The sequence below is a fragment of the Stegostoma tigrinum genome, chromosome 20, assembly GCF_030684315.1.
Source record: "Stegostoma tigrinum isolate sSteTig4 chromosome 20, sSteTig4.hap1, whole genome shotgun sequence".
NCBI lineage: Eukaryota > Metazoa > Chordata > Chondrichthyes > Orectolobiformes > Stegostomatidae > Stegostoma > Stegostoma tigrinum.
Genome location: NC_081373.1, coordinates 39,917,371 through 39,942,312, shown reverse-complemented (window position 1 = coordinate 39,942,312; position 24,942 = coordinate 39,917,371). Strand labels below are relative to the sequence as shown.

General features: G+C 38.8%; 1 protein-coding gene across 4 annotated transcripts in view; it reads right to left on the bottom strand.

The window, feature by feature from the left end:
* The window catches only part of LOC125461975 (kinase non-catalytic C-lobe domain-containing protein 1), a 195,557-nt gene that overhangs the window by 15,814 nt on the left and 154,801 nt on the right, over window positions 1-24,942 (bottom strand). For all 4 annotated transcript variants that reach the window (XM_048551413.2, XM_048551414.2, XM_048551415.2 and 1 more), the window contains 9 exons: window positions 18,256-18,353; window positions 15,986-16,200; window positions 13,037-13,153; window positions 12,219-12,366; window positions 11,161-11,343; window positions 10,632-10,847; window positions 6,306-6,388; window positions 3,759-3,909; window positions 1,445-1,567 (listed from right to left, as the gene is read on the bottom strand). In XM_048551413.2, the coding sequence (XP_048407370.1) occupies window positions 1,445-1,567; window positions 3,759-3,909; window positions 6,306-6,388; window positions 10,632-10,847; window positions 11,161-11,343; window positions 12,219-12,366; window positions 13,037-13,153; window positions 15,986-16,200; window positions 18,256-18,353 (1,334 nt within the window). The remainder of the gene's footprint in view (window positions 1-1,444; window positions 1,568-3,758; window positions 3,910-6,305; window positions 6,389-10,631; window positions 10,848-11,160; window positions 11,344-12,218; window positions 12,367-13,036; window positions 13,154-15,985; window positions 16,201-18,255; window positions 18,354-24,942) is intronic.

Below are 24,942 nucleotides of genomic sequence, written 5' to 3'. Positions count from 1 at the left end.
TTACTGCACTCCTGTATTTTTGCACTTGAGTACACGTGACAATAAAATTTGAATCTAAAATCTAAACTGGCAGTTTACTACAGGATTGGCGATAATGGGCTACACGTAATTCAAGGCTGTACTTCGAAAGAAAATCAATAGCAGCTCAGTCTGATGTGGGGATAGCTTATTCAACCAGGCACAGAGCTGAACTTACAGTGCTCACAAGCAGCCTGTCAATTGGATTATCGTTCTATCATGGCGTTTTCGCTAGGGTCTTGGTGATAAATGATTTGGGAAATAAGTGAAACACAATTTTAAACCAAAAAGAATAAAACCATGCACAAAGTTTAAAATTCTAACATAAGCAAGTCCAGACTGCGAAAAAGTATACTCTATACAGTATCCATCAGTGACTGCCCCCACCATGAGGAGGTAAAAAAAATCAATAGGCCTGTGAGAACTCCATAAATTCCAGCTTTGTTAGTCAACAGATATCAATCCAGGTCCCTTTCAAACGTGCAAATGGATTGTGAATCACTTACTTTCTCTGGGTGTCTATTTCTTACATATGCTCAGCAGAAGAAAAACATATTTTAAATTTTGAACCTTGCCCAGAGTTTGTGATCCATTTCTCAGAGACATTCACTTTTTCCTGCAGATATTGAACTAAAGGTTCAATTTTGAATGCAGTTTAAAGCAAAAAATATCATTGACTGAATTTCAATTAAACACACTCATCTTGTGTCAGATGCATTTATGTATGCAATGTCAAATTTAACCATTTTTTCAATGCTACCTCGCCAGAATTTGTTAATTTATACTACGGTTAGTGCCATGGGATTTTTAATTCTACTACTTCAACCATCAGGACAATGGATTGACTGTGGATTCTAGTTGTATGAGCAGGTTTTTTAAAAAAATTGTTGGGAATATTTTACAGCTGCACAAAGTCATCTGCTAACCTAACAGGTACAATTATTAGTAGATGCAGGGGGAAGCAATTTAAAATCAGAACCCATGCTGATTTTTCTTTGAAATCATCACCCCTGGACTCAACGACATAAGATATCAAAGTATTTTTGTTATCGTGTATAAACAGTTCCGGATTACGTGTTAGGAGAATGCCATCTAACGGCAGTGGTGATGCTGACATTTTAAGATGAGAAGTATACATTCAGAGAGTATACCAGTACCACAAATCATGAATCAGTTGAAATAGGATAAATCTGCTTTTGCACTGGAAATCAGATGCATCGTTTATCAGTAGTGATGGTGAGTGGTGCTCCTCTGATTAAAAGAGATATGTGGTGATCTGGCTGTGGTTGAAGTTGTGAGGGATGTAATAAATAAATCCAACAGGAAATGTAGAGTACCAAAGGACATTTCAATTAAACATGCATAAACAACACACTGATCAAACGAGGCTGAATGAGTTACTTTCTCAATCTCAGTAATTACTTACAGGTAATTGGCGCACTATCAGGCTTTCCAGACTATTAAGAATCTGCATGGCTGTGGCAAAATTTCTGAATTCATAACAAAGCTTTGCAATTGATAGAAATTTTGATAGTAGTGCACATTGTGCCTGTAAAGGATAATAAACATAAATACATCTCAAAGATTATTCTTTTTCCTTTGAGTGAAGAACAACTGATATTGACGTTTTCCGAATCAATTCTACAGTTTTCTTGATAAATTTAATGCCTTTGCTTTCCAAGAATATGATAATGCTGTTACGAGGCAACAAATTATTTGTCAATCAAGAAGCATAATGATAAAGATACTTTAAGACTTCTCAAATATCCAATGAATCAGCATAAGCATTAAGAAATTATACAAATGTACAAATAAGGAACAGAAGTAAACTTTTTGGCCTGTTATGTCTGCTCCACCATTCCACCGTGATAAGGTCATGGCTGCTTGGATTTCCACTTATCCAAATAATACTTCAGCTCCTTGCTTATCAACAGTATATCTACCTCTGCATTAACAATATTCATAGATGTTGCTTCTACCATCTTTTCAGGGAAAGAGCTCTAAAACTTCTGTGTCTTTCTTTGTCTTTCATCTGTTTTAAATAGGAAACTACTTATTTTTCGACAGTGACCCCTGGTTCTAGATGTGCCCACTTGAAGAAACATCCTCACCATAAGTATCCTGACAAGACCCTTCAAAGCCCCGTGTTTCAATTAAGTCGCCACTTACTCTTCTAAACCGCAACAAATATAAACCTAGCCTGACCAACCTTTACTCCTAAGACAATCCACCAGACAATAGTTTTGTAAACCTCTCTTAAGCATTTACAACACATTTCTACCCTTCTTATGATAAGATGAACAACACTCCTGCTGTGGTCTCAACAGTGCCCTGTTTAACTGAAGAATACTGTTGTTTCCAATTCACTTCACAATAAAGGATAACGTTCTACTGATTCTCCCGATTATTTTCTGTACAGTGTTTCCACACTAATTTCAAGAAGACTAATTTTCAGACCAAGTTCTCAAGGCACCTGTCACAGGTGTAATGGAAAATTGCTAGCATATTTCTGGTGAAACCAGATACTTACATTTATTTAAAGAAGATACCAATTATGAGCATATGTCATGAAAAGAGCCCACAGGTGATCAGATACATTAAAACAGGAGATCTAAAAGAATTGCATGAAACTGAACAGGAATAAAAGATATAAATATTCCTTTCAAGTTGAGGACAGGTTTTTTAAATATACATTCATGGGACATGGGCATCTCTGGCTTGTTCATCATTCATTGTCCATCCCTAAATGCCCAGAGGACTGTTAAAAGTCAATCACATTGCTGTGGACCTGGAGTCATATTTAAGCCAGACCAGGTAAGGAGAGCAAGTTTCCTTCCCTAAAGCACATGAGTAAAACTTACAATAATCTTCTGGCACATTTATGCTAAAATTCGTGCACTATCAGAAAATTTTACCAAATGATGTAACAAGAGAAGACAGGAGTAAAAATACATTTACACATTACGTTGGTTTAGAGAATGTGTTGTTGTCAATGTTAAGATAACAATGTAAACAGCCAAAGTTATGATAGGAGGTTGAAAGAACACCCCTATAATTTCAGGATCACTATCGAATTTCTGCAGTGTGGAGACCATTTTGTTCATTGAGTCCACACTGACCCTTTGAAGAGCAATCCACCTGGACCCACTCCCCTGTATCCCACGGCTAATCCACCTAGCCTGCACATCACTGGATACTATGGGCAATTTAGCATGGCCAATCCACCTAAGCTGCTCAGAATTGGACTGGAGGAGGAAACCCAAGCACGCGGAGGAAACCCGTGCAGACACAGGGAGAACATGCAAACTCCACACAGGCCATTACCAGAAGTTGGAATCAAACTCAGGGCCGTGGCGCTGTGAGATAGCAGCGCAAGTCACTGTGCCACCCCATCTCTGTGATAGCATGTAAAGGATGAAAAAGGTGTTAAGAATGAAATGATTAGGTACACTGGGAAGACCATTACATGGAGTCTGTCGAACCTGATGTTGCATCTCAATGAATATTAACTTTTGACTGAACAAATTCTGACTAAATTTAAAACTGATTAAGATGTGTAAAGGACCCGAGATGATTCATACTCTAATCATTTTGCTAGAAGGTGGAGAAAGTGTTGTTACTCCACACAAGAAATATATAACATTATCATTCAAACATATCCTTATTAGTATAGTGAAGTTACAAATGATCAATTAGTTCCTGTCACAAAGGTGTGTGTTAAGTAAACTTGGAATGCTTACCTTGGGTGTATCACATGTGACAATTTCAGCAGAGACCCAGTGACTAACGTTGCCTGCATACCTAATCAGGTCCAGAAGATACTGGTGTTGTCTGCAATCTGGCACAAACAAACTGCTGCCCTCTGTGAATGTTGATTCTGCAGAAACCGGTCTGTGAATAAGTACATTGAAACCTGTTCTATAAATTGTATTAGTTGATCTCTGCTGTACTCAATATTAAGGACAAATCGGTACTACAAATCTCTTATTTTGCTGTTAAGGCCACGACAATTAATTACAGTTAAATGAACACAGCCTAAACAGATTTGTTAAAAACCTAATAACGGTTTAATAGTGTCAGAAATTTCTGGCTTGTTACTGGAGCTTTGCAAGAAGTTTCTTCTGAAATAATTAAGAACGAAAGGTCTTATGTTTTTAATAATAACAATCTTTGCAGTGTCCAAAATCTAATTTAATGCAGTTCAAAAGCTGAACATTTTCAGCACCTTGAAACCCATATATCATGAAACTCCCAACATCTGCTGTTATTGTTTAGTTGTGCCTCCCACAAGAAGCCAAAATCTTACTTTATTGATGCCATTGACAAGAATTTCACATAATATGGATTAGTGTGGCATTTTTACCATTTCATTTGTCTGGATTGCAAAGGTATGATTTCACCAAGATTCTCTAAGAGGCCACACAGTGTATGAATATGTGTAGAAACCCTGATATCACTTTGTGGTTTGAACAGCATGTAATAAATCTCTGCATTGGTCTTACTACATTTTCAAAAACATTCAACCATGCAGCCATTTTGAAAATTTCAAAACATTGAATTCAACAAGTTAGTTACATTGAAAATCTCTCTTCACACACATTCATGGATAACATGGGTACTCCCACAGCAGGAAAAGATGTCTGACATGACAGTACTGGGCACAATTTTGTGCTTTTTCCAGTTTAAGTGCTAACCTATAATGAGACTTTATGAGAACATGCATTTTCTTCCTAACAGCTTTTTTTTCATAGCTTTCATCTCATGACAATTTTAAAATGCACACACACTGAGAAGGTAATATACTGTTGCAATAAAATTGTATTTCAGGTTGGTGCTTAACTCAGCACCAAAGTTGAATGTGGCCGTTAGCGTTTCCTCCCACATTATAGCCTAAAGGGTCTGTAAAATGAGTATAGGCACTATCTAAAGGGTCACACGATGTCTTGATATATGCAACAAATTCGTGTGGATTTAAGAATGCAGGTAAACCTCAAGAAACTTGCAGATAGTAACATAAAGGCTCATGACTCTGAATATGTTTGAGCCTTTTTTGGGGAATACTTTAAAGTCTCTAATGATAACAATATTCTCCTCTCCACAAGAAGATCTAGGAAATATTATTTTATTCAGAAACTAATAATACTGTTAGGTATTGAAAAGGAGCCTGGTATCTAGTGGCTGTAGTAATCTGAAAAATCTATTCTTTATTGCCTGCTATAAAATAGCTAAATATTAAGGCAAGTGAAGACACTATTGGGGCTATATGGAGCAATGTGTTGCATACAAATACAGTGTGAAACTTCAAAAGTTAGAAATAGAATAAAAATGGCTAAATAATGCAATATATCATAACCGTTCAACCACATACAATGCTGCCAGACTCTAAAATTCCTTCCAAGTGCTGCTACATCCTGGAATCCTGACTAAGTGAGGTAAGGCAACTATACAACACAGTTAGTTTGACCCATAAATGCTGACCCTGGCTCCCTGACTGAAAAATCAAGGACAAGACACTCTCTTATTAGGTGGAATGCTCAAACCTGATTTAACCTGTTAATTGGCATGGGTCCGTCTGAGAGGATCCGTCCGGAGCTGCTGGGACTTCTGCAAGTTTCCAACAAGGATAGTTGGAGCTGGACATTAATGTAAGTGATTTAACAGGGCAGGCAGGTAACAAGCACAGTGACTCCCCCTGACACCCAACTTGATACCTCAATTTTACGCTTGCTAATACATTCAGAAGATGTAAAATTCAGACGTATTCTTCAAGTCAGGAATCTGAACTACAGAGGTGGACAAATAATCAATATTCTAAACTTCAGTCAGTATGCAGTGGTTGCCAACGTCCTCATTGGGAAGAAAACTACTTAGGTATGGATCGCAAGTGTGGCAGCTCTCGTAGCTAAACAGATTAATACTGTGACACTTACAAACATGTTGACAGTATAAACGATGCAGTGAGAGACCGTGGGTCTTCAAAAGGTGAATCTGACTTTCGCATACATCAGAAAAACAGTCGGAGAAAACTGGGCAAAACTAAAGATAATCCAAAGTGGGGTGGGATTCAGATCCTTTAACAGCAAACTGCAGAATCTCACTGAGGATTTCTGGTCAATGAGAATATTTTCTTGCAAACATGACCATATCTGAAATACATGATTTTATCTAAGCCAATGCCATATAGTTTTGTTCACACCATCAGAGTTCTATTGAATTGACACTGGTAACTAAATTCCTAATGAGACCTTGACACATTCATACAAAATTTAGAATCAAAAGGTACTCACTTAAGCACTGTTGTAGGTTTGCCCTTAATACCAAAAGCTCTTGAGTTCAGAAAATGGACAGGGTGGCCATCTTGAAACAATTCCTAAAATGAGAAAGCACACTGATGAACCAAGAGTTTCAGTCATATTGATAAGTATTCAAATATTGATTTGGTACTTGCACTACAAAAGTTAAAACATTTGAAAGAGAAAGTTAAGTTCTTAGTATAGCTAAGTGCGTGAATGATAAACATGATCTTGACACGCTAACCATCTAAATGAGTTTTTTGTTCACATCAGAACACTCAACAGATAAATGTCATAAAACAGAAGAACATGTTATAAGGCAAAAATTTTTAAAAAAATTTTAATGTGGAATTTTGCAGTAGTTTCAGGCTTCTGCTAAGGAACCCATAAATAACTGCAAAATTTTGCCACCAGAATGGGGTAGGTTGCACAGTTTACAGATACCGCGTGATCTGAAATTCAGTTAGTCAGTGGTCTGCAGCTGAACACTTTTCCTGCACAGATGGTTCCCAGGGATACTAGAAATGTCCATGACCTCTTGCTTAACCCAGAAGGAATATATCGCAGGTGCAAGCTTCGCTACGATGATTTTCCTTTAGATTATGATCCTTAGTTACTCCTGTTAAAGAATACTAACTATGCTAGTTCCAGTCGAAACATTTTCACTTTAGTCCAAAGCTAGTGGACTACAGCAGTTTAATTCATAGAAAAAGTACAGCAGAAGTATTCACCTGACCATATTACTGGTGCTTTCTAATTTAGAACTATTTAAAGATTTTCGGAGATTCTAACAAGAATCTTGATTATCTGCGGAAACAGAAGTAGAGTTAACTTTTGAAGTTCAGTATGGTTCTTCTTAAGAACTAAATTTTGAAGAAGAGTCATAGCGAACTCAAAATGTTAACTCAGTTTTGCTTTCCCAGATGCTGCCAGACCTGCTGACCTTTCCCAATATATTCTGTGTTTGAATCAGATTTCCAGTATCCACGGTATGTCATTTTTATATCTCAATTTAACAATCTATTGTTGACAGGAAAGCTCACATCATAGTCATGGTGGTCATCTGAACTTATATCATGCTACAGGAGCATTTAATTGGCTCTTGTTATTTATCCGATGTTGGTTAATCTAGTTTCTTGGAGTACAGCAATGTCAATGATAAATTTAGAGAGCCAATAATTGATCAAAGACATCTTTTAAAAAAAACTTCCATGGATTGGAGGCATTGCTAGCAAGACCAATATTTGTTGACCATTCTTAACTGTCCTTGAACTAAATGCTTGACAGATCATTATCATAGATCACTAAACATACTATCACATTGGTGTGGATCTGATGTCATGTGTAAGTATGGATGGCAGAATCCCTTTCCTAAAGGGTATTGGTAGACCAGAAACAAAAACCAAAATTGCTGGAGAAAATCAGCATGTCTGGCAGCATCTGTGGAGAGAAAACAAAGTTAAGGTTGGTACAGATTGGTACTAACTTCAGATCCAGTTCTGATGAAGGGTCATTCCCTCAAAGCATTAAATCAGCTTTCTCTCCCCAGATGCTGGCAGACCTGTTAAGTTTCTCCAACAATGTCTATTTTTGTTTCACATTTTCAGTTCTTTCATTCACATTAGTGAACCAGATATGTCCTTTGCAACAAATGATAGTTTCATGGTCTCCATTTCTGAGACTAGCTTTCATTTTCATCAATTAAATTGAAATCAACCAGTTCCAACTGTGGCATTTCAGCCTGGTCTCCAGAGATTACTAGGTTACTCGACCAAGGACCTTGCAACTATACCACTGTCTCCCCTTATATGCTTTGTCTGTTGGATGCAAGTTTTCACGCAAGCAAGATACATAGGTGTTCCAGTTTCCAAGCCAGAGAATTTTCAGCTTTCATTTTATGATTGTGAGTATTCATTCCCCTAAATATGTGCCAAACACAAACCCACTTGACAGGACAGAATCCCTCATCCTCACATACTCACTGAGGGAGGCAGATGTTGGCAAGTCAGTCCCTTAGTGGCTGGAGCAGGCTACCTTTAGACCGATGGTAACTGACCAATACAAAGCAATGAATCTTCCCACTATCAAAAGCAACTCGTGGCACCTAAAGCTGACGTTCGCTTCCATTGTTCTAACTGCTTGGCCTTGGCAGGATTTGAAGCCACTGGCTAGTCATTGTTCTTACTTCCCTCTTGGTCTTAAGATTTGACCTGTAGAAAGTATGGGAGCACCTTTGTTTGGAGTGCAGAGAAGTTGCCAAAAGAGATAGTTTAAAGTGATTACCAGGGAGCTATTAGATTCCATCCCAGTGTCTTTGAATCTTCTGAAGAGGATCAACAAGGTGACGTGTACTTTTCAATTTACAGTTGAGACCTGATTACTGGATTTAAGAGCATACTCGCATACCAGTTGGATCTACATAATCTCATCTCTGAGACCCAATGTTCTTCTGAGATCTCATGCAGTTTAACTTATGTAGAAGCTGTGTACAGTAGGACAGTCTTAGCCACTTGGCTCCCTATTTGCAATGAGCAAAGTGGATCATGAAAATGCACTTGACATATACTGTTGCAAATGACTGGCACACATTCCATATTTGGGCAATTGAAGTCCCCTGGTATCATCGCCATCTAAGTTTTGCATATCTTTGTGATTTCTTTGCAGGTTTGTTCCAATGTTCTTCTCACTATTTGGAGGTCTATCAAATTCCCCAAAGTATTTCTACCAAAATTGCCTTGATCAGATATATCTTCAACAGACAAGGTCAAGTTGGTACATATCTTTTTGTTGAAGACCCTACCATGATGACAAATATACAAATGACAACTGATGCAATTCAATTTTTATGTTTCACTTCAATGAAAACTATAGAACAGTACTTCACAAAGTAGGAGGTGAGATTTAATTAATTAAACATATAATTTAATCAATTAGTAATAATTAAGGACTCATGTCCCATTTGAATCACCTAATGAATACAAGTAATAATAATCAGGCTCATTATTTGAAGGGTGATTCCGACAGGCAGATTTGATTAATGTTAGGTCAGCTCATCCAGAACATGAATAACACTCAGAAGGTTTGCCCAGATTCAGGGTAATGAAGACCCAGAGTACAAAGCAGAAAAAAAGCTACAGATTGCTTGGGAACTGGTAGAGATTACAATTGATGGCATACAAATATTCAAAGAAATGTTGCAACAGCAGGATATCATGGGAGGTTAATGAGAATAATCCAGGAAAAAGCAGCAAAGAACACCACTGAGACTCATTAGATTGATGTATATTATACAGTCGCTTCTACTCAAAAGAAGGCTTGTATTAATTTCTGTCCTTCCTTTCCACTAAGAAAAAATCTGTAAAATTTCTCAATCCCTTTGCTGCAGACTTTACTCCATTTATACTATAAGCTGGATTCCTTAACAAAGACATGAGTCTGAATTCCCAACCGCAATTCGTATAGAAATACAAATGTGATTTAGTTTAAAACACTACAGAAAGAAGTGCCTACAGTAAAAGTTATGTTTCTAGCTTTGCCTGCCTGGCTAGGGTCTTTTCCTGTCACACTTTTTTTCAATTTTGTCCAGATCTCCTGCAATACAGCCAAAGAGCAAGAAATTTTTGTAGCACTGGTCTTTAAGAAGAGCAAATCTTTAATATAAGCAAGAAAAATAACATGGCTAAATAGAGAACGTTGATTTATATGGTAGCCTTCAATTCCTCAAGATACTTCAAAGTCCTTTGGAGTTAGTCCTTCTGAAGTGCAGGCATTTTTGTAATGTTTATCTTTTGAGTGTCCAGCGTTTGCATTGCTTTGGGATGATATGTGTCGTTCATATACCAAGCTAGGGAAAAATAGATGTCTGTGAGCTTAAAGTTCACAAAACTTTCCAAACTTGTCTTTTCCATGCCTCATATCTGTATCTGTTGTAGACTCAATGGTAAATATTTATTGCCATTGGTCAAGTCCACAACTGCAATAGAATGTAATTCTGGGCCTTGTAGAAAGAAAATGAGGCGAATCTCGGGTTGCTGACCTCTAGCAATTCCGACGTTCTTATCATCACAGTTCTAAAGAGAAATTCAGATAATAGTACAATTTACTTCGGCTAGGGACAAACACCCATTTGATGCTGGATATTACAAGTGAAAATACAATCAGGTTCAACTGTATTTAATATTCACTTTTGAATGAATGGTAACTGGGAGTGCATTCAGGGAAGAGCAGAAGAGAAATTGGGGAACAGGGACAGGGTTAAAAAAATACATTTTACTTTGTTACAAATGCTATTCGGTAATATGAGAAGAATTTCAATGGTACCTGTTGCAGCAAAGTCAGTTGCTGGGCTAGATGCTGTGGACTGTAGTCAGCCAAAATGAAAAGTCTTTTCTCATCAACTTTCTGGTAATCTCCTGACAGTTCTCTTACAAAGCCGGTATAGTAGGGCTTTGGTAGGGCAGTGGCTATGCTGTAAGACTTTTCCTTCTGGTGAGGGCTTGAAGGTTCAGTACGTTTACTAATCTTCCATTTAAAGCTCTATTTCAACAAGAGATTGATAGAAGATAATGTGCAGCAACATTGTGTTACACCTATAAGATCCACTAATGAAATCCATTTTAATGAGACAATGTTTTACTTTCAATAATCTGACCTTTGTTGGAATTCTGTTAGAATTCCCAAGAACCTCAGTCCACAACAACAGAGTGACCAGTTAATATAGTTGTAAAAGCACAACAACACACTTGTTATTCCGTTCCATAGTACGGAGGAGAGGTATATTTCCTGGGTACAACAATGAGGAATAGCTCTCACTACATTATTCATTTTCAGCTAAAAAGGAGTGCAATACCTTTCTAGAAACATCTTCATCCAAAACCTTTTTGAACATCGAATGAACTGATTGGTTATACTCTTCATTCCTCAAATCCTCCAACATGACAATGTCATAAGGTAGCTTATAGGCCTTCTTCTTCTCAGAGAAGCTTTGAAGTATACTTACTAAATATTGACCTCGACTGTCATATGGAATAACCTTTTAAAAGAAAGATCAGATTAAGCAAATCTAATAATTCTAATTATTACTTAGTTCTTCAATGATTCCTGTTGTATATTATCTGCAGTTCTATATGTTTATGATTCATACTGAATCTTTGATCTCGTACAATCTATTCATTAAAATTATTATATACAACGTTGTAATATGATTTGCACTGCTGTTTCATTGTTCATTTTTTATCAATAAAATTCGATATATACACTGCATTATGCGGATGAAAGACGCATAACAATTGTTAGGTTTATCACGAATATAAAGACAATAGCTATGATCATGGTTACTATGTTGGGATTGAACCCATCAGTGCCACCCAGCAATGATGCCACCAGGGCTTAAGAGGGTAGGGGGTTCCTGCACACAATTCAAAAAGAGGGAACTTGAAGTTGTATGACAAGGGTGCATTCCAGGCTTTCATCTTATTACACAGATTGACATCAGTGGCGGAACCTTTCTGCTCTGGGTGGTTCTCTGGGCTTTCCTACCCAGAAACCAGCAGACTGAGGCTCCAATTGACTCTTGCATCAACTTTAAAATCTCAAAAAAAAACTTCTTTCCATTCTTAAACTTTCAAGGTACAGTACCAAATCCAATGCCAAGCTGCCAAACTGGCAGGGTTCACTTACACTCTTCAGGAAGGCTGTACACTTGAATTTCATTCAGTACACTAGTCTCAGGGAATAATATGGGTCCTTCTGAGGTCAAGCAAGTGTGAATTTTGTATATGATTGTTGAATGTTTCAATTTTATCAAACACTGTACACCCAACTTTTTAGAAATGATCCTGCACTTTTGCACATTTATTAATGAATGCCTTTATGTGGTAGAATTATTCCAGATGGATTCAGAAATACCTTTGAGGAAATAAAAGTTTCTAGCATGTGTAAAACTTCAGTCTCTTCTCCAAAATCTACATAGTAGCATTCTTCAATCCAGGCCTGAAGAAGATCTAAACTTCGGTTATACACATTTATGGAGTCAGATGAACTTCTTTGATTCACACTGAAATTGTAAAAATAATTGTAAAAAAAATCATAAAAATGTTTGATTAAAATTAGTGATAGTGGGGACATGACATCATGGCATCTACAAGAGATTAAAGGGTAAGAATTATACAATTCAATAGATATTTTCGATGCTTGTCACTGATTGAATCATAGTTTGGATGTTAAGAGAAAGCTCTGATACAGGTTTTCAACTTTTTAAAGGCAAATGCTGAGTGTTAAAATTCTCACAATTAAGAAAAAGGATGTTTCAATTTGGCTGGGCTAAGTGATTTCCAAAGACTTTTAACATTCAGCCTAATGCTTTTCTGCAGCGATATCACAAGTCATAGAGTCATAGAGGCTTACAGCATGGAAACAAGCCCTTCAGCCCAACTTGCCCACGCTGCTCAGTTTTCACAAGTGGAATCTGTTGGTCATGAAGGTGAAACTTATAAATCATGATTGCAGTTTTAAAAGTTCACTGACTCTTCCAAATCAAATCTCTAGGTCATTTTCTGAGCTATTTTGATCATATATTCAAATCTGAGGTCAATGTTAATAACCAGGATTTATATCACTTATGCTGATTAAGTTACAATACTTTCCAATACAGTACAAAAACATACATGGCAACATAAAATGGAAGAGAATTGAAAGACAGAAGTTCGCTACAATTTATGCAATACCTGAAATCACTGACACTGTTGTATCTATCTTCCAGAAACTGAAGGAATTCACAAGGTGATGCGAAATAACGAAAAGTATAAAAAAACTGTTGGACATAGCCTTCTATTACTGCATTTCTGTAAAATTAACAACATCTGTTAATATACACATTACCATATGCAAAAGATAGCTTGAATTGTTTTAGCACACAAAGACAAAACTGTGTTGCACATATTAAAAGTACCTTTCCCAGACATATAGTATTTACTGGTTCCTCCTGGTTAGAAATCAAAACAAATCTTTTTATCTATCACCTTACATAATTAAGTTACCCAGTACGGAACAATAGAGATTGTAGTCTGCACTTGAAACTAATCCTAAGCAAGTTCTACAATATTATTAGCTTTAAAGTAAATAAAGCTGAGATTATGCATAGAAACGTCTGTCAGAAAAAAACTGAAAAAGAAACAAATATTTAAGCTTTCCTACTTTAAATGCAGGCCTTCCCCTGCAAACAGATAACATATATCAACCAAACACTTCTTTTAGGATAAACAAAATAAGGAATTGCTGGAAAAACTCAGCAGGTCTGCCAACAACTGTGGAAAGAAAGCAGAGTTAACACTTAAGAACCCATTCTAAAGGAGGGTCATTGGACCCCAAACATTAACTCTGCCTCCTTTCCATTGATGCTGCTGGACTTACTCAGTTTTTCTAGCAATTTCTGATTTTGTTTCAGATTTCCAGCATTTACAATTCTTCGCTTTTTTTTAACCACTTTGATGAGAATGTGTCACAAAACTGAAAGTCTAATCTTCATGACTTTTTTTTAAAAAAGGTACACGTCAATGCACTAAGTAAATTTCTCTCTTTGAAGCCTATTCCTTTTAGACATTAAGTGTAGCAAAAATATCTTAATAGTAAAACAGGCATTGCTGACAATACAGATGCCAACATCTCTTTGGAACCTAAATTATAGACCATTATTCAGGCAGCTGCAAGAGAATGATTTATGAACATAACAATAAACAAAGCAGGTACCATTGAGATGTCATTTGGATTTACAATTAATTTTGAGATGGAGACTACAGCAGACATTCTTGGCAAATTAGGTCATTCCTGCAACATGATTGATGATTGTTGTCAAAATACAGGCTTAAGATTGTTTTAACTTTGTATTATTGAAAGCTAACTTCAGATCTATTCACTCTTAAAATAAGGTAAAATTAGTTTGGTAAATTTCCATTAAAGCAAATTTTGAGCTTTTGGAATGTGGTTTTCTTTCTGAAAAGCCAATACAGCAATTGAGATAATTTGATTAGATTTGATTTCTTCCTGTCATGTTTACCATGGAAAGTGTTATCTTACATGCTCTACAGGCAACAGGGCAACAGAAAAGAGTGCAGGATACAATTTTACAACTGCTCAGAACTTGTTACAGCTACTCAGAAGATAACTTTTTAGCTGCTGGGCACAATTTGACAATAGTAAAGTTTAGTTGGAGCATCAAATTAGAAGTCTTTGTAAATCGTCAACAATCACCTTCAGCAAAACATTCAATAACTTTTCCCCCAGTATGCTCCCGACTGACAAGTGAACATCTGATCTGTAATTTAATAAATTAATGTGTTTTCTTTAAATACAAAAAGATTTGTACAGTAATCTTCATTTTGCAGGTATTCATTATTCTATGGAGTCAAACAAAGCCAGCACAAAAATTATCAAAACGAAATACTCTTCAGACAGCTAGAAATAATTAATTAATGTATCAAGATGTTTTCATGGCAAAATCAAAGTCATAAATACCACTGGTAGGGAATGAGATGCCAATGGTGCTTGGCATTGCTCTGTTGGGCTGAATACCTCATTTCTACACTTACTACAATATAATAATGAACCGGTAATTAGTGGTTATTCACATCACAGCTTAGGTATTTATCTTCTTAAAACTGCTCGTTTGTATGACAACATGTAACTGAAACACTATCATAACGTGCTTCACAATTCTAATGTACATATATTAATCTGTCGCGAACAACAGACAAAGGACCCGGCATTACACCGAAATGTCTACAACACCCAGTCTTTTGATATCCAAACTCTGCATTTGTAAAGTTACTGTACATGAATAGCTGCTCTATAATTTAAAAGCATCATTCATTATATTTTCACTTCTTAATAAATGTTTATTTGTGAAAAAGGAAAATTATATTTCTATTTAAACAGGCTTTTCAAAGTTGTCATAGCTCTGCGTTATTACAAAATAGCTACCAGGTTTTTTTTGTGTATTATGTACTGCATAAGTAAATTTGATACTACATGAATTCTGATCTGATATATAATGAGATTGATAATTGACTAAAATGATGAATTTCTTTTTATTTATGTGTGGGTTGTGGACGTAGCTGGCTGGCCAGCATTTTATTGCCAGTCCCTAGACGCCCTTGAGAAGTTGGTGGTGGGCTGCCTTCTTGAACTGGCATGATGTGGAAATGTCAGTGTTGGAATAGGTTGGCTAAGGTCAAAAATCACCCGACACCAGGTTATGGTCCAACAGGTTTATTTGAAAACACAAGCTTTCAAAGCTCTGCTCCCTCCTCAGGCAGAGGGCAAGAGAGAGAGTATAAGACACAGGATTCTGAGCTCCGAAAGCTTGCATTTTCAGATAAACCTATTGGATCATAACATGGTGCTATGTGATTTTTTTGACCTTCTTGAACTGCTGTAGTCCACTTGGTGTAGGTAGGCTTGTAATGCCATTAGGGAGGGAATTCCAGGACTTTCATCCAGTGAAAGTGAAGGACTGGTGATTTTTTTAAAGTCAGGAAGGTGAGTGGCTTGGAGAGCAACTTACAGGTGGTGATATTCCTGAGGTCATAAATGGTCTTGCAAATACAAATTCTTACCTTTCTAATTGAGCAATTATACTGAATATGGTTATTTAATACTCTTTCCTTTGTGTCATTCACCTGCTATAGAGATAAGCCATCAGTCCTACTGCTGTTCCAGCCTGAAGTACTTGTGTTCTGCCCCTGCTTTGGTTCTGATCACCTTTTAAAGAATGGAAGGTGAGGATGGAATTGGTATCAGCTGATCTGAGATTTAATGTCTCTGACTGACACGAAGAAGCAACCAGTGAAGGAAGAACAGAGGCGTTTAGGCCCCATTGCTCCATTTGCAACACCTAGAGAGACCAAAGTTACTATTAAGAACATACAATGACGTCTGCTTCAACAAAAAAAATACACACTTTACTGGAAATTTGAAATTTAAAACAGAAGATGCTGGAATTACTCAACTGGTATTACTTAACATCTGTGAGTTATTGTCTCAGGACTGCAACTATTCATCCAAAAGCACAAGAATAGCAGGCCCCCTTTACGATACCATGCTGACAGTTTTATATTCACTAAAACGGTGATGTGTCAGAGGAGCTAAAGAAGCAATGTATGGCTTGTTTGGTGTTCACAGTGAAGTGACTAGTGTCACTGCCACAGCTCCTTTACAATGGATATAGGATCAGAGGTCAGCAGTGTATTTTAATAATTGAGCCTGAAACTGACAAAGCAAAAATGAATGGCAGATTGGCTGAATTAGGACAGAAGACGGTGATGTTGCAGAAGTTTATACTGACATTTTTTGTTATGTATTGGATATTGGGTTCAAAGTTCAGCTTGAATGGGAATATAATGTGACTTTGCAAACATTCTGGTTCAACCTGAGGAAGTTCAACCTAAGGGAAAGGGGAGGGGAAGGGGTGCAGAGTAACTTGTGAAGATATGAAGTTTTCTTCAGGTCCAAAAACAATTGTATTGGTTTCTTTCCAAAGTCTAATTTTAGAATTCACACAAGACATGATATCAGTCAAACAGTCTGGTAGCACAGAGGAGATGGAGGGATTGAGAACAGTGGTTGAGTGACTGAACTATGAGTTGTTATAAGTTTGTTTCTTCAAACCTGAAATAGTTGAGTAAGGATTAGGAAATTCACCTTTCTGATCTAACTGGATGAGTCTAGTGGAGTAAACAATGCAACGTTTATTAAATTATTGTAATAGTTTACAGGTTAGATTTGTATAACAAACATTACTACTAATATTGTTGGGAGCACACAAGCTCAAGTTCTGACTCACAAGGGATCCTTCTTTACTCTGATAAAATCCTCATGATCTCACAAGTTAGTAGTGCTTAATCAAATACTCAATCAAGTATGTTCCTTTTCAGACCCATATGAAACAGAACATCATCAGCCTAAATAAAAAAGCTAACCCCTTGCCTGCACTGACCTCTCCAATGGGTGACACATCGAAGAGGAGGAGTAGGCTGGGAAAGATAGAATCTGAGAACATTCCTGAAATGATAGGGTAGGAATTGGAAGAATTAAATGCTGGAAAAGCTCTTACAATGGATGGGTAAAAATAAAAGGCTGCTCTCACCAAGCTAGATAGTAAGCTCCAGATGAGAACGTTATGGTTGAGCATGTTGAAGGCTCCAGAAGAAGTTGTGCAGAGATAATGCACCATGATTGTAGGGAAAGCCATTTGTGACTTTCATTGGGGTGATTTTTGTGTTTTGTGACATTTATGATTAGAGGGTCGAACTGTGAGTTGTGAGAGATGGATATGCATGTTCATTCATCATAAAAGTAACGACTGTAAATGGAGCTACTTCATAGGTAAAATAGGTCAAAAGAGTGAGTTTTATTTGAGTAGGGGACAATGCCAGTAGCTTTGAAAGACAGGGAGACAATGCTGATGGAGAGAGGAATAACATACAGTCAATTGGCCGAAGGGCCAGTATAAGATGTTGCGTGGTCATGAGTGATTGAGGGCATGACTTCACTGAGAATGATTTGTGGAACATGAGCGGGCAAGAGAAATGTGAAGAGAATTTGAGGAAATTGATGCTCCTGATAGAAATGTCATCCCTGAACAACTGTGGGTCCCTCGTTCACGAGTCCTTCTTGTAATATAAGGACGTTTGCAGTGGTGCAGGCAAATAGGTGATGACTTCATGCTGGTCATGTACATGTGTTAGAGATTATGTAGAGATGTATGGGTTCTGCAGTAAACACAGAACACAATCTGCGATACTTTGTTTAAGCTACACATTCATAATCTATAAAACTTTGCTCATAAACAATAACTAGTGAAAATATTAACTTAATCATATACTTAACAAATATTGTTGCCATTGCTAGAAAAGTCATTCCTTCATTGAACTTTTATCACTGAACATACCTCAAGATATTTCTTTGCGAGCTCAAGGAACTCCATCTTCAGCTTCATTTCTTCAAGCTGTTGCTTCAGTTTGGACAGCACCAACTTTGCATCAATTCCTTTAAATTGAAATTTAATGTTACATTCTGAATGTACAGTGAATAAGCCAAGCGAACTAACTGAAGCCTTAAGGGCAAAGACTTGCACTGGCTTTTCAGCAAACTCAAATTGGTGCCATTAGACGAGGACAACATGCTATTACCATTTTTCCACCAATACTAAACAGTGTTCATTTTGCAGTGACTCAACAGTAATAACTAAAGTCAGGTCTCAATCTGATTCTGGAGTGCAAGTATTCATTGTCATGCTTAGAAAGACATTTTAACTGTTAGAGGTAGCACTGTCAAGGACTTATGGACTTTAACTTGTTTAGTTACTCATTGAAGGGATGGAGTTTATTAAAAACAACTGCTAACTGTTCAGAGATAATAGAAATTGCAGATACTGGAGAATCCAAGATAACAAGGTGTAGAGCTGGATGAACACAGCAGGCCAAGTGGCATCTTAGGAGCAGGAAAGCTGACGTTTCGGGCCTAGACCCTGGACGCACTGGCAAGTTGATCAAACTCAAATTTCATACAGGCTCTCTGGAAGTCTACAAAAAATATCTCCTGAGAGAGATGGTAAACAGCTGTAAACTGTGTGTTTGACAATATAAGCCTGCAAAACCATGAAAAGAGAGAATGGGAACTCATAGAAAGTTTATTTTTGTTAGCAAGAATTGAAAAGTAGAGAGATCACAAGTCGAGCCAGGGCTCAATGCACAAGTAAAATGGGAATACAATACAGAAAGTAGAGCATTGTTAACATCTTAATGAAAAGGATGTCAGCGGAGAATGAACATTTTAGTTCTCACAAGCAGAAGAACTCCCATTCTGAGTTTCTGATTTACTACTGAGTTAAAGACTTAATGTATCTCATGTAAACCTATGCTATTTTGACAATAATAAAACTATTAGTTAGAAATATTTGAAGTCTTGGTTAATCTTACTTTGAATTACACTGAGACCATAAGACGAGGAGCAGAAATGGTATTATTGCTGGACTGTGAATCCAGAGACCCATATAATGTTCTGGGGATCCAGGTTCAAATCCCACTATGGCAGATGGTGGAACCTGAATTCAGTAAAATATCTGGAATTAAGAATGTAATGTTTGATGCTGATTGTCAGGAAAAGCCCATCTGGTTCACTAATGTCATTTAGGGAAGCAAATTGCCATTCTTACTTGGTCTGCCTACATGTGACTCCAGACCCAAAACAAAGTGATTGACTCCAAAGTGCCCTCTGGGCAATTACAGATGGGTGATAAAGTCTGTCAAGAATTTATTTGGCCCAATGACTACGCTCTGCCATTTGATCATGGCTGATGCATTTCTCCTGCCTTCACCCTGTAACCCTTGATCCCCTTACCAATCAAGAGCCTATCTCTGACATAAATACTTAATGACTTGGCCTCCATAGCCCTCTGCAGTAATGAGTTCCACAGATTCACCACCCTCTGGTTAAATAAATTCCTCCTCATCTCAATTCTAAAGGGTTGTCCCTTTGCTCTGAGGCTGTGCACTCTGGTCCTCGTCTCCCCTACTAGTGGAAACATCTTCTTCATGTTCACTCTGTTCAGGCCTCTCAGTATTCTGTAAATTTTAGTCAAATCTCTTCTGCTTGTGAGAGGGTATCACAGCTACAGAAGCTTCCTTTGTCGTGGAAGATCTGCCTACTGAGTCAGTATGGGTGGAAATTAGGAACAGCAAGGGAGTAGTCACCTCGTTAGGGGTTTACTACAGGCCCCCCAATAGCAGCAGGGAGATTGAAGAAAGCATAGGTCGACAGATTTTGGAAAAGTGTGCACGCAGTAGGGTTGTTGTAATGGGTGACTTTAACTTTCCTAATATTGATTGGAACCTCCTTCGAGCAGAAGATTTGAATGAAGCTGTTTTTGTAAGGTGTGTTCAGGAGGGTTTCCTAACGCAGTACGTTGACAGGCCGACGAGGGGAGAGGCCATTCTAGACTTGGTGCTCGGAAACGAGGCGGGGCAGGTATCAGGTCTTGTGGTGGGAGAGCATTTTGGTGATAGTGACCATAACTGCCTCACATTCTACATAGCTATGGAGAAGGAGAGGATTAGGCAGAATGGGAGGATATTTAATTGGGGAAGAGGAAACTATGATGCGATTAGACATGAGTTAGGAAGCATGGACTGGGAGCAGTTGTTCCATGGTAAGGGAACTATAGACATGTGGAGACGGTTTAAGGAACAGTTGTTGGGAGTGATGAGTAAATATGTCCCTCTGAGACAGGCAAGAAGGGGTAGAATTAAGGAACCTTGGATGACGAGAGCGGTGGAGCTTCTAGTGAAAAGGAAGAAGGTAGCTTACATAAGGTGGAGGAAGCTAGGGTCAAGTTCAGCTAGAGACGATTACATGCAGGCAAGGAAGGAGCTCAAAAATGGTCTGAGGAGAGCCAGGAGGGGGCACGAGAAAGGCTTGGCAGAAGGAATCCGGGAAAACACAAAGGCATTTTACACTTACGTGAGGAATAAGAGAATGGTCAAAGAAAGAGTAGGGCCGATCAGGGATAGCATAGGGAACTTGTGTGTGGAGCCTGAGGAGGTAGGGGAAGCCCTAAATGAGTTTTTTGCTTCTGTCTTTACGAAAGAAACCAACTTTGTAGTGAATGAAACCTTTGAAGAGCAGGTGTGCATGCTGGAATGGATAGAGATAGACGAAGCTGATGTGCTGAAAATTTTGTCAAACATTAAGATTGACAAGTCGCCAGGCCCGGATCAGATTTGTCCTCGGCTGCTTTGGGAAGCGAGAAATGCAATTGCTTCGCCACTTGCGAAGATCTTTGCATCCTCGCTCTCCACTGGAGTCGTACCTGAGGACTGGAGAGAGGCAAATGTAATTCCTCTCTTCAAGAAAGGAAATAGGGAAATCCCCGGCAATTATAGACCGGTAAGTCTCATGTCTGTCGTCTGCAAGGTGTTAGAAAGGATTCTGAGGGTTAAGATTTATGACCATCTGGAAGAGCATGGCTTGATCAAATACAGTCAACACGGCTTTGTGAGGGGTAGGTCATGCCTTACAAACCTTATCGAGTTTTTTGAGGATGTGCCTCGAAAGGTTGATGAGGGTCGAGCTGTGGATGTGGTGTATATGGACTTCAGTAAGGCATTTGATAAGGTTCCCCATGGTAGGCTCATTCAGAAGGTCAGGAGGAATGGGATACAGGGGAACTTAGCTGCTTGGCTACAGAATTGGCTGGCCAACAGAAGACAGCGAGTGGTAGTAGAAGGAAAATATTCTGCCTGGAAGTCAGTGGTGAGTGGAGTTCCACAGGGCTCTGTCCTTGGGCCTCTACTGTTTGTAATTTTTATTAATGACTTGGACGAGGGAATTGAAGGATGGGTCAGCAAGTTTGCAGACGACACAAAGGTCGGAGGTGTCGTTGACAGTGTAGAGGGCTGTTGTAGGCTGCAGCGGGACTTTGACAGGATGCAGAGATGGGCTGAGAGGTGGCAGATGGAGTTCAACCTGGATAAATGCGAGGTGATGCATTTTGGAAGGTCGAATTTGAAAGCTGAGTACAGGATTAAGGATAGGATTCTTGGCAGCGTGGAGGAACAGAGGGATCTTGGTGTGCAGATACATAGATCCCTTAAAATGGCCACCCAAGTGGACAGGGTTGTTAAGAAAGCATATGGTGTTTTGGCTTTCATTAACAGGGGGATTGAGTTTAAGAGTCGTGAGATCTTGTTGCAGCTCTATAAAACTTTGGTTAGACCGCACTTGGAATACTGCGTCCAGTTCTGGGCGCCCTATTATAGGAAAGATGTGGATGCTTTGGAGAGGGTTCAGAGGAGGTTTACCAGGATGCTGCCTGGACTGGAGGGCTTATCTTATGAAGAGAGGTTGACTGAGCTCGGTCTCTTTTCATTGGAGAAAAGGAGGAGGAGAGGGGACCTAATTGAGGTATACAAGATAATGAGAGGCATAGATAGAGTTGATAGCCAGAGACTATTTCCCAGGGCAGAAACGGCTAGCACGAGGGGTCATAGTTTTAAGCTGGTTGGTGGAAAGTATAGAGGGGATGTCAGAGGCAGGTTCTTTACGCAGAGAGTTGTGAGAGCATGGAATGCGTTGCCAGCAGCAGTTGTGGAAGCAAGGTCATTGGGGTCATTTAAGAGACTGCTGGACATGTATATGGTCACAGAAATTTGAGGGTGTATACATGAGGATCAATGGTCGGCACAACATTGTGGGCTGAAGGGCCTGTTCTGTGCTGTACTGTTCTATGTTCTATGTTCTATATCCTTCTAAATTCCATTGAGTTCAGACCAGAGTCTTCAACCATTCCTTATATGAAAAGACTTTTATCCAAGGGTCATTCTTGTTAAATTCTAGACCTCCTCTGATTGCAGCACATCCCCACTTAGATACACAGCCCAAAACTGCTCACAATATTCCAAATACAGTCTGACCAGAGCCTGATGCAGCCTCAGTAGTAGATCTTTGCTCTTGTATTCTAGCCCTCTTGAAATGAATGCTAACATTGCATTTGCCTTTTTTAATTGCCAACTGAACTGTGCGTTAACCTTAAGAGAATCCTGAACTAGACCTCTCAAGTCCCTTTGTGCTTCAAGTTTCCAAAGCCTTGTCCTGATTAGAAAATCATTAATGCCTCTATTCTTCTCAACAAAGTGCAAAAATTCACATTTTCCTGCACTGCTTTCTAACTACAACTTCATTGCCTACTCTCGTGGCCTGTCTAAGTCTCCCTGCAGCCTGCCTGCTTCCTCAACACTACCTGCCCTCCGCCTATCTTTGTGTCATCTGCAAACTTAGAAATAATATCCTCAGTTCCTTCATCCAGATTGTTAATGTATAACACGAATAGTTTTGGTTCCAACACAGACCTCTGTAGAACTCCACTAGTCACCAGCTGTCATTTTGTAAAAGACCCTTTTATCTCTTATCTCTGCCTTCTGTCAGTTGGATAATCTCTGATCAATGCAGTACCTTGCCTCTAATACCATGGGCTCTTATGTTATTTAGCAGTCTTCTGTGCAGAACCTTGTCAAAGGCCTTCTGGAGAAGGAGTTAAGGTAGAAAAACAAATATTCTTCAACTAGACAAAGCTTAACTCCCAGACCAATCAAAAATTGGACACAGCATGTGCAGCACTGTGCAGAAAAACTGGCTCCAGTGCTACAAAGAGTGAAATGACATGAGGAAAGCAAGATGTTATTCCATGCATACGCATCATGTCAACTTCCAGTGTCAGGAACCTGCTTTTGCTAAGTCTGAAAACTGTGACCTGCTTAGCACTTTTTCATGTGAGAATTTTGTTGCTCTGTGCACTTTCCAGCACCTTTTTTTGCCGAGCTCATTTCTTTCCACAAGAATGGAATCTGACCGTTCATTTCTCGCATAACCATGGACTGAATCTTTTCTCAACCTGTCTTCACAATGCCTATACGCAGTTGGAAAATAATACAATGATACCCAATGTCAACCAGTCAATGTATGCTCTGATAGATTGTAACAAGACACAGATCCATTTCTCAGCACATGGAGAAAGCCACCAATGGTAGCATAATGAACCTTCCCAGATATAAGTGCTCCAATCGTTTTGGTTAGTTGAGCATCCTCGGTTTTAGCTGTTGCATCATTGGTGGCTATGCCTTCAGTTTCCAAGGCCTGAGGCTTGCGTGTTATCTTGCTTGGTCCTGTGCTAAATTGCGTTTGATATTGCTTCCCTGAAGCATCATTTTACACACATACATGCACATACACTTGTTGTTAATGTTGTTGTGGGAATTGACATAATGTCATAGAGGCAGGAAAGAGGCAAATAACATCCAGTGATTATGATATTACTGTTTCTTTCGATAATATTCCTATCCACATACTGGAAACGTGGCACAGGCAATATAACCCTCTTCCCACACCTGGAGATGTACAGCTGCCTTAAGAAGGGTTGCATTACTGAGGGTTGAAAGGGGAAAATGTAGAAATTTATGAAAAAGCCTACCAAAGCAGGTCAAGGAGCTCATATTGGTGCAACTTGTCCCAACATCTTCAAGGGTCCAGTGAGGAGTGTGTTGGAGTGATTTCCACTTGCCTGGATGAGTGCAACTGCAACACTCAAGTGGCTGGTACACCATCCAGGATAAACAACCCCTTTTATTGGCAAACTACCCACCACTTCAACATTCATTTCCTTTACCACCGATGCACAGTGGCAGCATCTACAAGGTGTACTGCAGTAACACACCAAGGCCCCTTTGACAGCGCCTGACAAATTTCTGACCCGCATCATCTGGAATTGACAAGGGCAATAGATGCACAGGAACACCAACCACCTGCATGTTCCTCTTCACATCACACATCATCCTGACTTGGCAGTGATATCACCATTCCTTCAATGTTGCTGATACAGAACCCCCCAGCTTCCTTCCTCACAACACTGGGGTTTACCTTCACACCCAGCTTCTCAGAATCACAGAGCTGTTAAGTGCAGAGGAGCCCATTCAAACCACTGTGTTTGTGCTAACTCTGAGCATTTTACCTTAGTGCCAATCTCCTGTCTCTACTGATGAAGGGTCTAGGCCCGAAACGTCAGCTTTTGTGCTCCTGAGATGCT